Genomic DNA, 12759 nt, shown 5'->3' with positions numbered 1-12759 from the left:
TTAGTCAAATATGCTAATAACAAACGAACTCGTAAAGATAAAAATATGAAATGCAAGAGAGTTCTTGAAAAAGATAAAATTTTCATTTATTTGAAATAAGGAAATGAACCCACTATTTATAAGCCCCAAAATACAAACCAAGAGTCATGCAAGATTAAATAACACAATTAATCTTCTCATTAACTCAAGAATATGAAGAGCCAAAAGTCTTCAACTAACTCAAGAATGTGGGAGTGTCTTTAAGAATATGGAGAGTCAAAAGACACTCCCACATTCATGAGACATAATTTTTATTCAAACTCTAAATTTGATTGAAATTTCCAACAATCCTCCACATGAATGAAAATTGATACAAATCTTGGTGACAAAGTTCTACAGTTGAATCTTACATAGGATAGGTAGGTGTTACCCTTTGACCCTTTCCTTATGAAATATATTTGCTTTACTAGCTGACCAGTAGACATGATGTCCTTGAACTGTTCTGTCGTTTATGTAAATTAAGATATATCTCACACAAGACTCTCCCTGATACTATTCAGTTCTCATGATCGTGTTCGTTTTGGCCATGAACACACGCCTGGTTCTGCGAGAGAGTCAAGAATTGAGCCTAGCAATTCCTTAGAAGCGGCCTCACTTCTCTCTCACATAGGTGATTCTATATTTATCTCATCAAAATCATTAAAAGCCGTAAGCTTATCCTCAACATTCACTGTTTCATAATAGGAATGGACTAGAGATAACCCCCACAGTGATATACCAAATCAGTGCGATTAGGTTGTCTCATTGAACATAGTTCTTGGGATCTTCAGTCAACGTAGATTGGGTTTTCCTTCGCACCAATTTATTCTATAGGCTTGAGCCTCATTCCCCTTGACATTTTCCCAACTAACTCTCTGTTTAATCCATTGGTTAGCGGATCCGCTATATTATCTCTTGACTTTACATAGTCAACAGAGATAACTACAGTTGAGAGTAGATGTCTAATGATATTGTTTCTACGACGTATATGCCTAGACTTACCAATATACATTTTATTTTGTGCCCTTCCAATTGTAGATTGGCTATCATAATGTATGCATATAGCCAACACCGATTTTTCCCATCTTGGAATATCTTCTAAGAAGTGACGTAGTCATTCAGCTCCTTCAACACACTTATCAAGAGCTATAAACTCAGATTTCATCGTGGATCTGGCTATTACAGTTTGTTTAGAAGATTTCCACGCAATTTTTGCACCCCCTAAAGTGAATACAAATCCATTGTGATTAGCATATTTGGCTAACAAACTTAAAACAGATTTGTCCTCTCCGACGGTGCTTCGAGGATCTCGTCGGACAACTGTTTCTCAAGATACAACTGCAAAACCTTGCAACAACTTAGCAAGAAGTAACTACACCGACGAACCGAAAACATACATTCACTTTATCACCGAGATTTAATGGAGGCCAAATGAAAAGATAACAATATGAAATGCAAGAGAGTTCTTGAAAAAGATAAAATTTTCATGTATTTGAAATGAAGAAATGAACCCACTATTTGTAAGCTCTAAAATGCACACCAAGAGTCATGCAAGATTAATTAACACAATTAATCTTCCCATTAACTCAAGAATATGAAGAGCTAAAAGTCTTCAACTAACTCAAGAATGTGGAGAGTCAAAAGACACTCCCACATTCATGAGACATAATTTTTATTCAAACTCTAAATTTGATTGAAATTTCCAACAATTATCTCATCAATTCCGTGCATACAGCGGAGGCCGTGAAGCACATCAATCCTATTCTCCACTTAATTTTTACGCAAAAAAAATTGATTTTATATTGATATTAATGTGTGCGTAGATATATGGACTGGCAAACCCATTATGTTACCAATGTGGTTTATGTCAAATCATTAGAATATATTGCCTAAAATTGATTGATCTAATTTTGATTTTAATTTTTTTTAATATTTGACTTGATTATTGTCATGATTTTTTGATAATTTGTAGGTGTAATAAAATAGACAAATGTTAAATCAACTGAGAAATAATAGATAATTAAACAAAAGAATCACGAAAATGAAACATGTTTGTTTATAGAAAAAAGATATTTTAGGATTTTTTTAATTAAATAATACATAATGCAAAATGTGTAATAAAGAACTCATTTTGAAAATTATGGCTTTGAAATATACTATAATAATCAATTTTCCCTAACGACATTCTAACCAAGAATATACATTATACATCCTCGGTATTTAACAAAAAAAAAAAAAGGTAACCAATATTTTGATGACAAATGTAACAAAATTGCCTCAATCTAAACAAACAAAATGATTCCTTCAAATATGTATTATATACAGTGGCAAAATGTGGACGCACAAATCTTCAAAATCAAATGTCCTTCTCTTGAGATGATTCATCTATGACTGAACTTTTCAAAGAAATCCCATCAAGAATATCACTACCCGAATCTGTCATAAGCTCTTTAAACTTAGCCATCACTTGAATCATCGTTGGTCTACGATACGGCTTGTCATCGAGGCACTCAAATGCTATTTTAAGATACTGGTAGAGTTCAGCGTCACCTGATAAACTAGTTATCAAATCCACATCCAATATCTCATGGCTCTTTTTAACCTTGTGCAGTTGTCTTGCCCACCCCACAAGATTGTTGTCATCCCCAAATTCCGATGTGTTAATCGGCCTCTTGCCCGAAAGGAGTTCTAGTAACACGACCCCATAGCTGTAGACGTCCCCTTTCGTTGTGCACCGGAAACTCTGGTAATACTCAGGAGGGACATATCCAGGAGTTCCCGCAAGTGTGCTCACGCTAAGATGTGTGTCAAAGGCGTTTACGAGTCTCGCCATTCCAAAATCTGATACCCTGGCCTCAAAGTTTTCGTCTAGAAGGACGTTGCTTGATTTCATGTCCCGGTGAATAATATGTGGAATGCAGCTATGGTGAAGAAATGCTAGTCCCCTAGCTGATCCAATGGCAATCTTTTTTCGAGCATCCCAATCGAGTCTTGTTCCCATGCCTTTTTCCCTGTCGTGTAGGACAGATTCAAGGCTTCCCCATTTCATGTACTCATAAACAAGGAGCCTTTCCTCGCCAATCTTGCAGTATCCTAATAAGGGCACTAGGTTTCTGTGTTTGATTTTTCCTATGGTCTCCATTTCTGCCATAAACTCTCTATCTCCCTGACTCGTTATATGGATTAACTTCTTTATTGCAACGACACTTCCATCTTTCATTCGAGCTTTGTAGACCTCACCAAAACCTCCGGAACCGATCAAACTATCGGCACTGAATCCATTAGTTGCTTCGAGTAAATGTGCAAAAGTTAATTTCCTCAAAGGCTTTTCAAATGTGGCGACGTTGATGCTTAGAGGCTCTGGAACAGACGATAGTTTCCAACTGCTACTGCCTGAGGTTGGAAGACTTTCAATGTATTTCTCCCATTTCTCGTCCTGATTTTTTGTTTTCTTGGTTCGGTATAGTGCATATACAAGCAAGAATACGAATACAACAGAAGCCATTATACCAATAACCATTCCCACGGCCATGCTTTGCTTCTTACCTTGTTTAGAAGAGTTGGAAGAATTGTGCCCGTTTCCTGTCCCACAAGGAGGTAATGGAACCCCACAAAGGCCTGAATTATTTTCGTATCTCGAAGCTGGAAAAGTAGTTAACTGACCACCAGAAGGAATTGATCCCGTAAGATTATTGTTCGAAACATCAAGATCGCTAAGAAATGAGAGCCCGCCTAACGAACCTGGGATGAATCCTTGGAGCTTGTTATGTGATAAATCAAGAACCCCGACACTCTTGAGGCCACCGAAGCTGGAGGGTATTTCACCACTTAAACTGTTATGTCCCAGATTCAAAACCTGCAGAAAACTCATCAAACCAAAGTTTTCAGGGATAGAACCAAATAGGTTGTTGTAGGAGAGATCAAGGTAGATCATGCTGCCATTGCTCGTAAAAGTGTATACTGTTACCCCTGTGTAAATTCTTGTTGAAGGGCAGGAGTGAACCATTGGAAATTGTTCGAGTCTATCAGCACGAATCCCTGCAAACTCGACCAGTCCACCAGCCCCTCTACATTCTGTCCCCCCCTCATTTCTGACAAAGGCAAACTGTTTTCCCGAAACAATGCCAGGAACAACGAATCCTGCTTCTGCAGCTAGTTCTAAGGGGATGGATCCTGTCAACTCATTGCTATTCAAGTCGAGCCATATCAGGCTTTGGCAACGGCCTATACCTGATGGAATTGCTCCACTGAGTGAGTTATTTCCTAACTGAAGAATAGCAAGATTGGCAAGATTACCTACATCCGAAGGGATTTGGCCAGAGAGCCGGTTACTGGATAACGATACCCAAATAAGATTAGTACAGTTGACTATAGAGTTCGGTAGAGTTCCGGTTATAAAATTATTGTTAAGAATCAAAGTCTGAAGGTTTCCTCCATTTAGGCAAATCCCTTCTGGTATGCTACCGGTGAGGCTGTTTGCCCACATAATTACGTCGGATAGTTTTGGCAGTTTCCAGATTTCTTGTGGGATTGAGTCGTCTAAGTTGTTGAAGCTGAGATCAATTGTCCTCAAATTTTTGCAGAGTCCAAGATCCGATGGTACTGATCCTGAGAGGAAATTATCAGCCAACAGCAGTTTTTCGAGGGGCGGATCTGATGTTTTCAAGCAAAATGCAGAAGGTACATTCCCGGTTAGAGCATTGGAACTGAGATCAAGAACCTGAATACGAGTCATGTTCGTCAAGGAACTCGGAACCTGACCAGTTATATTGTTGAACGGGGCATACAGGTACTTGAGACTTGCAAGATAACTCACTACAGTATTCAGAAAATCTCCCGAAAGCTGGTTATTGCCGAGGTTTAGGCTGACCAGCGAAGAGCAAGACGAGAAGGTTGAAGGAAACCCACCAGTTAACCGGTTTGAAGAAAGATCAAGCTCGTTTAGTGTCCCACAAATCGCCCCTAACTCAGCCGGAATCTCACTGAAAAACTGATTGTAGGATAAAACTAAACGCCTCAAATTCTTCATCTTCCCCAATAAATCTCCTGGAATCTTGAGCTGGATTGTATTGTGGCTAATGTCCAGAGTTTCAAGATTCTGACAGTTTGTTAAGGTCATAGGAAATCCGGTAGCAGAGAAAACGTTGTGGGACAGATTAAGAAAAACGAGATTACGACAAACTCCAAAATCTAAACTCATGAGATTCCCACTGATGTTATTAACTGAAAGATCAAGATTTTGCAAAGATAACATTGAGTTTGTTATGAATCCAGGCGGAATTTCCCCGTGAAAATGGTTGTATGAGAGGTCAAGAAAGGAGAGGCTTTTGCAAGAATTCAAAGAGCTGTCGAGCTTGCCAGCCAACTTATTTCCTGAGAAATCAAGGAAACTCAAGTTTTGACAATTGGATAGGACATAACTCAACAACCCCAAATCTGAAATCCTATTGTAAGAAATGTCTAGTTTCAATAAAGAACCCCCAAACTTGAGACTTCCACCTGGAATTGCATTATGTGATAGATTCAATGAAACAATCCCACTGCAAGAAACCAACAAAGAATCCATAGCAAGTGGCTCTGAAAAATTATTGCTAGATACATCAAGAAACTCAATGCTGCAAGATTTAGAGTATGAAGAAATATTCCCATAGAAAAAATTGCTTGTGAAAACAAGAGTTTTAACATTTGGCAAATCCATAAGATCAGAAATGTGGAGATGGCCACTAAGGCCTGCATTTGTGAAGTCGAGTTTAATGACGCTCCCATTATTAGAGCAAGAAACTCCATTCCATGAACATGGGCTTGAAGAAGATGGGACCCAGTTTTTCAAGAACCCTTTTGGATCAGTTTCAATTGAAGACTGCTTGAAAGCTAGTAAAATCTCCACCTCATTCCCATCACTTATTGTGTTTGAAGAAAGATTTCTTGCACTTAATAACCCCAGTAAGTAAAAACTATAGAAAAACACCAAGAAAAAGGCAGTTCTTTTCATCATCTTCCCTCAAAACAGTGCACAAAAACAAATTTCTACACCCCCTTCATCTCCTTTTGCCACCACCACTTCGAGCTTTTCTTTTCATTCCTCCATTCTTCAAAAATTTCTCGAAGTTCTTCACAGACGAAATAAACATCTGGTTCAGCGAACCAAAACATATGCAAACACCAAATTTGAAAAAGAAAAAAAATAAAAAAGAAGAGAAAAAAATATACCTCTATTCAGCTACACTTCATAGATTTAGGCAGCAAACAGAAACAAGACAGACAAGAGAGATAGAGAACAACCAGGTGTTTGCTCCCCTCTGCTCAAAGAATTTAAGTGTACAAGAAATTTAACAAGGGATACCATGTAGGGTATGGAAAAAAAACAAGTACAGAAGAAGTATCAACACCAGCTGATTCAGATGTTTGTGTACCATTTCTTCAGTCTTTTGTTGGCTTTTGGGTACGATGTTCAGATTTGTCGGCTGTCACAGACTATATGTGAGCCTCATTACAACATAGTATTCAAATCCCTGTTCACATAATTGCACACAAACGGCACCCACACTCGATCATGTTAATAAAGATTCAAGTGTCAAGGAAGAACAAAATAGGTTCCAAGATTTCCTCCTTTTTTTGTGAATATAAATAAAAAATTGTCTTTTTTCTTGTATTATGGATGGAGTCAAACATGGGATTTGATGCTTTTTTTTTTCTCTTTTGTATGTGTCTTTCTGAAATGGGTTTACTTTATTTATGGGGTTATGGGGCATCTACGCCTTTCTTTGTCCAAATAATTTCGTGAAAGGAGTTTTAAATGAAAAATATGTGTTTCCTTTTTAAGGAATTTACTTAACAAGTATCTCGAATCAGCTAAAAAAAGTACAGAAACTCAGTCAAAGAAGAAGAAAAGGGATTATAATTAAAGATGAGATCACATTCCCTTCTCCAATTATTGTTTCTTTTATTTGCATTTATTTTGTTATTTTAAAGAATTATGTTCCGTTGGTCTAAAGACTATTCCATCGCTACAATATATCAATAAATGATTTTACCTTTTTTACTACCTTAGTTTATATTTCTTTTTGATACTTTTACATGATAAATGAAACAACTTAAATTTACCCAACATGTACGACATATCAAAAAGAGTATGTCTCTTGTGAGACGATCTCACAAATCTTTATTTATGAGACGAGTCAACCCTACTGATATTCACAATAAAAAATAATACTTTTAGCATAAAAAGTAATAGTTTTCATAAATGACCCAAATAAGAGATTCGTCTCACAAAATACGATTCGTGATACCGTCTCACACAAGTTTTTGTATATCAAAAAATGCTTGAATTTAATGGTTATCAGGCTAATAAGATAATCAGAAAGAGATGTGGTCCATTTGTCTTTTTTTTTTTACGTAATCGTTATTTTTCTATGTGTTTTATCTAAATCTTAGACTAATATGGTAACTTGCAAACTCTTGATCCTTTTCTTATTGTTGTTATTATTATTTTTAATTTAAGATTTAACATGTCTATTTTCATATTCAAGCATAGAATATAAAAAGTCTATAGTTTACTTACTAAAACAACGCAAGCGCCAAGATTTACACGAAGTTAGTGAATCTTAGTCTATAATTTTCTATCTTTAAAATAATACAATTTGAATAGTGAAATATTTTCAAACATCTCAACTTGTATATTCAACTAAACTTATCTTTAAAATATTGTGATCTGGAATAATCACGAATTCTAGTAAGTCATTAAAGAGTCAACGAGCGTGCCTTCCATTCCACTTCACAATCTTTTAAGAAATATATGTACTTTCCTCAAAAAAAAAATGCACATAGTGTGTGCATGTTAATTTGCAACAAAACAAACAAGTCGAAGTAATCAATCTCGAGTCGTGCCACCATCGGAAATGTAACATTATTTTAAATCAGATTTGGGTAAAATCAATGGTATTTTTTAGTGCATGTGTTGTAGTTAATTTAAGCAAAATTCTTGGGAAGTGGGTGGCTGGATTATAATATCTTGTAAACNCCAAAGTAAAAATAGTCCTTCAAAAAATATTAGAATTTATTGGGTTTATTTCGCACAGCAAACTCCAATCCCCATTTCCAAGAATTGATATCAGAATCAATTTTCTATCTTCAGAAAAGTATATGATATAATTCTAGGTGTATCAAAATCAGTCACGATTCATCAATCCGACACAGTTCAACCCGAAAAAATCAGGTTTGAGTTTGAGGTTTTCGGGTTCGGGTCAGATCGATTTGGACCCGATAGCTAATCCGAAAAAAATGATCGGGTTGAGTTATGTCGAAAATTTTAATTTTTTTTAAAAAAATATAATTATTAAATATTGCATGTATTTTTATATATTGTATGTTTGAAAAATTATTTATTGTATATTTATATAATAAATTTTCATAATTTAATATTTATTTTGAACTATTTTTATTTTTTAAACAATTGTTTATTTGATTTAGTAAATATACTTTATTTTTCTACAATTAGATTTTCAAATTTAAATCATATATATGAGGGAGATTTTGTTATTATGTGTTTAACTTATTTTTTTAATTTTATTTAAAAAAAATTCAAAATCGAGTTAATCGGGTTGATTCGGGTTCGGGTTGAACAATTTTTGAATAGAACTAATGCTCAATTCGACACAACCTACCAAACATACCCGAATTGATTTAGTTTATATATTCATTTCGCGTAAAATATAGAATGCGAAATTTACGCATGCCTAGATTTTTTTCCCCTAAAATATTATCAAACAGAGATATTGATGATAAATTGTATGTAATGTCAGTTTTTATATTTGGAAATGGATTTTAAGCCTAGCTTATAATTATCAAGGTTTCGATTTTGAAATGAGTTCTGAATCCTTCTTCAACTAAAAAAAAAAAAAAGGAAAAACATTAAAGTAGAAAAAAAAAAACAATTATAATTTATATCATCAAAAAATGGTGAGGGTGACAGCCAAAAAAACAAGTCGTGGTTATTATTAATTTTGTGGACACTGTGATATCAATCAAAGATTAGATAGAGCACAAACACACACATTTGTCATTATTTGCTGGTGTGTTGGGGGTACACACACTTTTGTCAGTGTTGCAACACACACACACACACACACACACGAGTGAATGAATCCTATTCTCTTTCATGGATGGATAATAAAGCTTCCGTTTTCCATAGATTCTCATCATATTCATTCATTATCAATAAAAAATTTGTTATTGATTTTAATTAAATATATAAAAATATTATTTTATTTTTTTTCTCAGTATCATATTATTATTATTAAATAAAATAGCGGAATCCTCGCAATGAAACCTTGCTGATTTTTGGACCGTCCTTTTTGGTATATTTTCCACAACTTAGTGATTACGAAAATAAATGGTCAAAATAACAAATGGGTCCATAATCTTTTTTTCAAAAATTTGTCTGAGACGGTCTCACAGGTAGTATTTTGTGAGACAGATCTCTTATTTGAGTCATACATGAAAAAATATTACTTTTTATGCTAAGAGTATTACTTTTTTATTGTAAATATCGGTAGGGTTGACCCGTCTCACAGATAAAGATTCGTGAGATTGTCTCACAATAGATCTACTATAATCTTTTTCTTCAAATGTCTTTCCCGGTGAACATCATTATAATTCATATAAATAATTATAGGAAATAAAACATCTTGATATTAATAAATTCTGTTGGTGGAAAATATGGGATTCAAACACTGTGAAACTTCTCGTACAATAGCTTTGATATGATCTAATTTTAAATTGGTTATGTGCGTCCGGTGTAGTGGGCGTATCTAAAAACACGGTTAATTTGGTGTTGCTCTTAAAATAATGTCCTAAAGTTCATCCAAATTAAAGACATACATGCAATTCTCATTTTTCATTTAGGGCTATAGATATTGAGTAATACATAGGAAACCATTGGATGAAACCTTAGGGAATTGATCTACGATAGCATCGAATAAACCATGAAAAAACACTCGATTCATCTCAATTTTTCAAATAGTTTTGAATCGTATTTCTAGTAATGTTTTTGAAAACAAGAAGCTAGCATCTAATACGCGAGAGATGGCTCAAATCAAGTCAAATTTCATACGTATTTTTTTATTAAAAGTTGCGCAAACTCTCTCTCTCTCTCTCTATATTTCGAGCCATTAAGGTCATTACCTATAGAAATTTATAATATAGCTTAAATTTTCATTTTTCATCTTTTGGGGCGATATTTTTATCACAACAAACGTATATTATGCGTAAATGTTGTCTCTTATTAACTAGACTTTCTCCAACATACACTAGCTAGTATAATAAATACATATAAACTGAAAGTATTATAAGACAAAATCAGTTTGAAGCATAGCTGATATCAAGGTCTACAGAGCTGATAGCTGAAGACCAACTGAACTAAAAGATAGTTGAGTAAATGAAAAAACATTCTCTGAAGAATAATTTAATCTACTCAGAGTTAAAAAGCTGAATTATTTGATAAATTTTTTTGTACCAACAGTCTGTGAATTGTCAGAAATCCAAGAGCATTATCTACAGTATACGAATTATCAAAAAGGACAGTGAGTGAAAAAGACAGTATTAACGATTATCATATTTGGAACAGATATAATATTTGATTTTACTGGTCGTTGAATCAAAATCTATAAATAGAGGAACTTGTAAATCGGTAAAGATCTCTGGAATCATCGAATAAGTTCAATTATTTAAGCTTTCAATAGCCCAACTGCTTTCAAAATTTCTTAGCAAGTATTAAATTAGATCATTGAGGATCAATTTGTACTTAATATTTTCATTTCAAAATACTTGTAAACTAACATTTAGTGTATTGTCCAGTGTTGTTTAAGTAAATAAGTTAAACTAAGAGTTTCAGTTAGACAGTGATAAAGCCCTGCTGAATTGGGTTGTTACAAAAATTATAATCTCCAAAGCCTTCAAGTAAACACTATTCCTACAAGGAAGAATGGGTGACATAGAAGTTATTCAGTTCTCCGAACAACCAGAAATATCTTTGTGTTATTTACATTTCAGTAGGCATACTCTTGATAACCCAACTGTTTTTCTTACTTAGATATTTTTTAGTGTTCAATCTGTTAGTTTAGTTTCTTTCCGCACATAACTTATCATAGTAGTCAAATGACATTGAATTGTCAAGAATTACTAAATTCAAATTTTTAACCCAACCGAATTTTCGGACAAACTAGTGTGATTGTTTATTTAACATCCATTTTAACCAATCACCTAATCCTAATAAGTGGTATTAGAGCGAGTTTAATTCTTATTTCTGAACACTATCTAGATAACGGTCTCCTTCTATATATTCCCCATGTTTTCCAAAGAGGACTTTGATGATTGTAAAATCATAACGTAAGCCCACTTAGATGCACAAGACGATGATATATGGTACATCATTACTGATGGACCAATGACTATAATGAAGGCTAATACAGTTGTTGCAGTTACTAATGGTGAACCTCAGATAATTGAAAAGCCCATAGCTGAATGGACGAGTGAGGATAAAAAGAAAGCAAACTTGAACAATGTGGCTAAAGACATACTGTACAAAATTTTAGAGAAAAAAGACATTCATCAAGATCAAGATGTGCAAATCTTCCAAAGAAATATGAAAAAAACTGATTCAACTCTGTGAAATAAATTGTCAAACTAAAGATAATAAGTTATATGTCACGATACAGAAGTTTGATAACATCGAGACGAAACCTGGAAGGTCTATGTCAGAATTTGATGAAAGATTCAATAACATTGTGATTGAACTAACTGCTCTTGGAAAAGTATACAACAATCGGGAGATTGTATTGAAAGTTATGAGAAGACTTCCAAGAGAATGGGATGTCAAAACCATGGCAATGCGAGAATCTAAAAACTAAGCAAACTAGAACTACATGATCTGTTCACAGATCTCATGGATTTTGAGTTTGGATTAAATAAAGGGATGGTGAACAGTCTACCACCCAACTGAAAAAAGCATTGGCTGCAACAACAATTGAGCCATCATTCTCCAATGACAAATCAGCTTAGCAGTTGAGTAATGAATTCATGTCATTGTTTGTGAATAAGTTTGACAAATTTTTGATGAAAAAACAAAGGAACTTTCAAAGCTCTTACATCACAAGAGACAATTTGATGATGAACACAATTCACGTTTCAACTGTGAAAAGGTTGGTCATTTCATAGCTGACTTCCCAGAGCCCAAGAAAGATGATCTTAGACCAACTGAAAAGGATAAGAGGCCCTTTGACAAAAAGAGAAGATTCAAAGATGACAAGAGATCATTCAAGAAGAAACCTACCCATAAATCTTTGGTGGCCAGTAAGGCCAAGTGGGTAGATTCTCATTTTTATTCATCTAAGTCAGAGATTTCTCTCAGCGGGAGTGACGAAGAAGAAGTTCAGTGCCTCATGGTTGATGTTGAGCAAGAATCTCCCAATGATGAGGTATTCGATTTTAGCTCAATTGATTTTATACGAGATGATTTAATCAAAACATTACATGATATTTAAATGAGTACAAAAGACTTTCTCAATCATTCGAGGTAGTCAAGGCTAAGTAATCAGTTTTGGTTGACAAGAATATTGAACCTTATCGAGAACAGTCGGGTGAAATATCAAGTCTCAAAGCATAAATTGCAAAACTAAAAATTGAAAATGAGTGAATGCGAGTTGAGTATCAGCAGTTGAGTTCTAAAAATAAGAAACTAACTGA

At 34.4% G+C, this 12759-nt stretch overlaps 1 protein-coding gene across 2 annotated transcripts; it reads right to left on the bottom strand.

Annotated features, from left to right (window-relative positions):
• Positions 1 to 2202: 2202 nt before the first annotated feature.
• LOC140981191 (receptor-like protein kinase BRI1-like 3) lies at positions 2203 to 6718 on the bottom strand. 2 transcript variants are annotated; one of them, XM_073447513.1, is made up of 2 exons: positions 6229 to 6718; positions 2203 to 6149 (listed from the first exon to the last, which is right to left on the bottom strand). In XM_073447513.1, the coding sequence occupies exon 2, from the start codon at positions 6011 to 6013 to the stop codon at positions 2375 to 2377; it is 3639 nt and encodes a 1212-aa protein (XP_073303614.1). In that variant the 5' UTR covers positions 6014 to 6149; positions 6229 to 6718; the 3' UTR covers positions 2203 to 2374. The 2 variants fall into 2 exon arrangements, with proteins under 2 accessions (XP_073303614.1, XP_073303605.1); XM_073447504.1 differs by having other exon boundaries at positions 2203 to 6128.
• Positions 6719 to 12759: the final 6041 nt, after the last annotated feature.

This window comes from Primulina huaijiensis, chromosome 1 (genome assembly GCF_012295235.1).
Source record: "Primulina huaijiensis isolate GDHJ02 chromosome 1, ASM1229523v2, whole genome shotgun sequence".
NCBI lineage: Eukaryota > Viridiplantae > Streptophyta > Magnoliopsida > Lamiales > Gesneriaceae > Primulina > Primulina huaijiensis.
The sequence above is the reverse complement of the archived record's forward strand: the minus strand, read 5'-3'. Positions and strand labels throughout refer to the sequence as shown.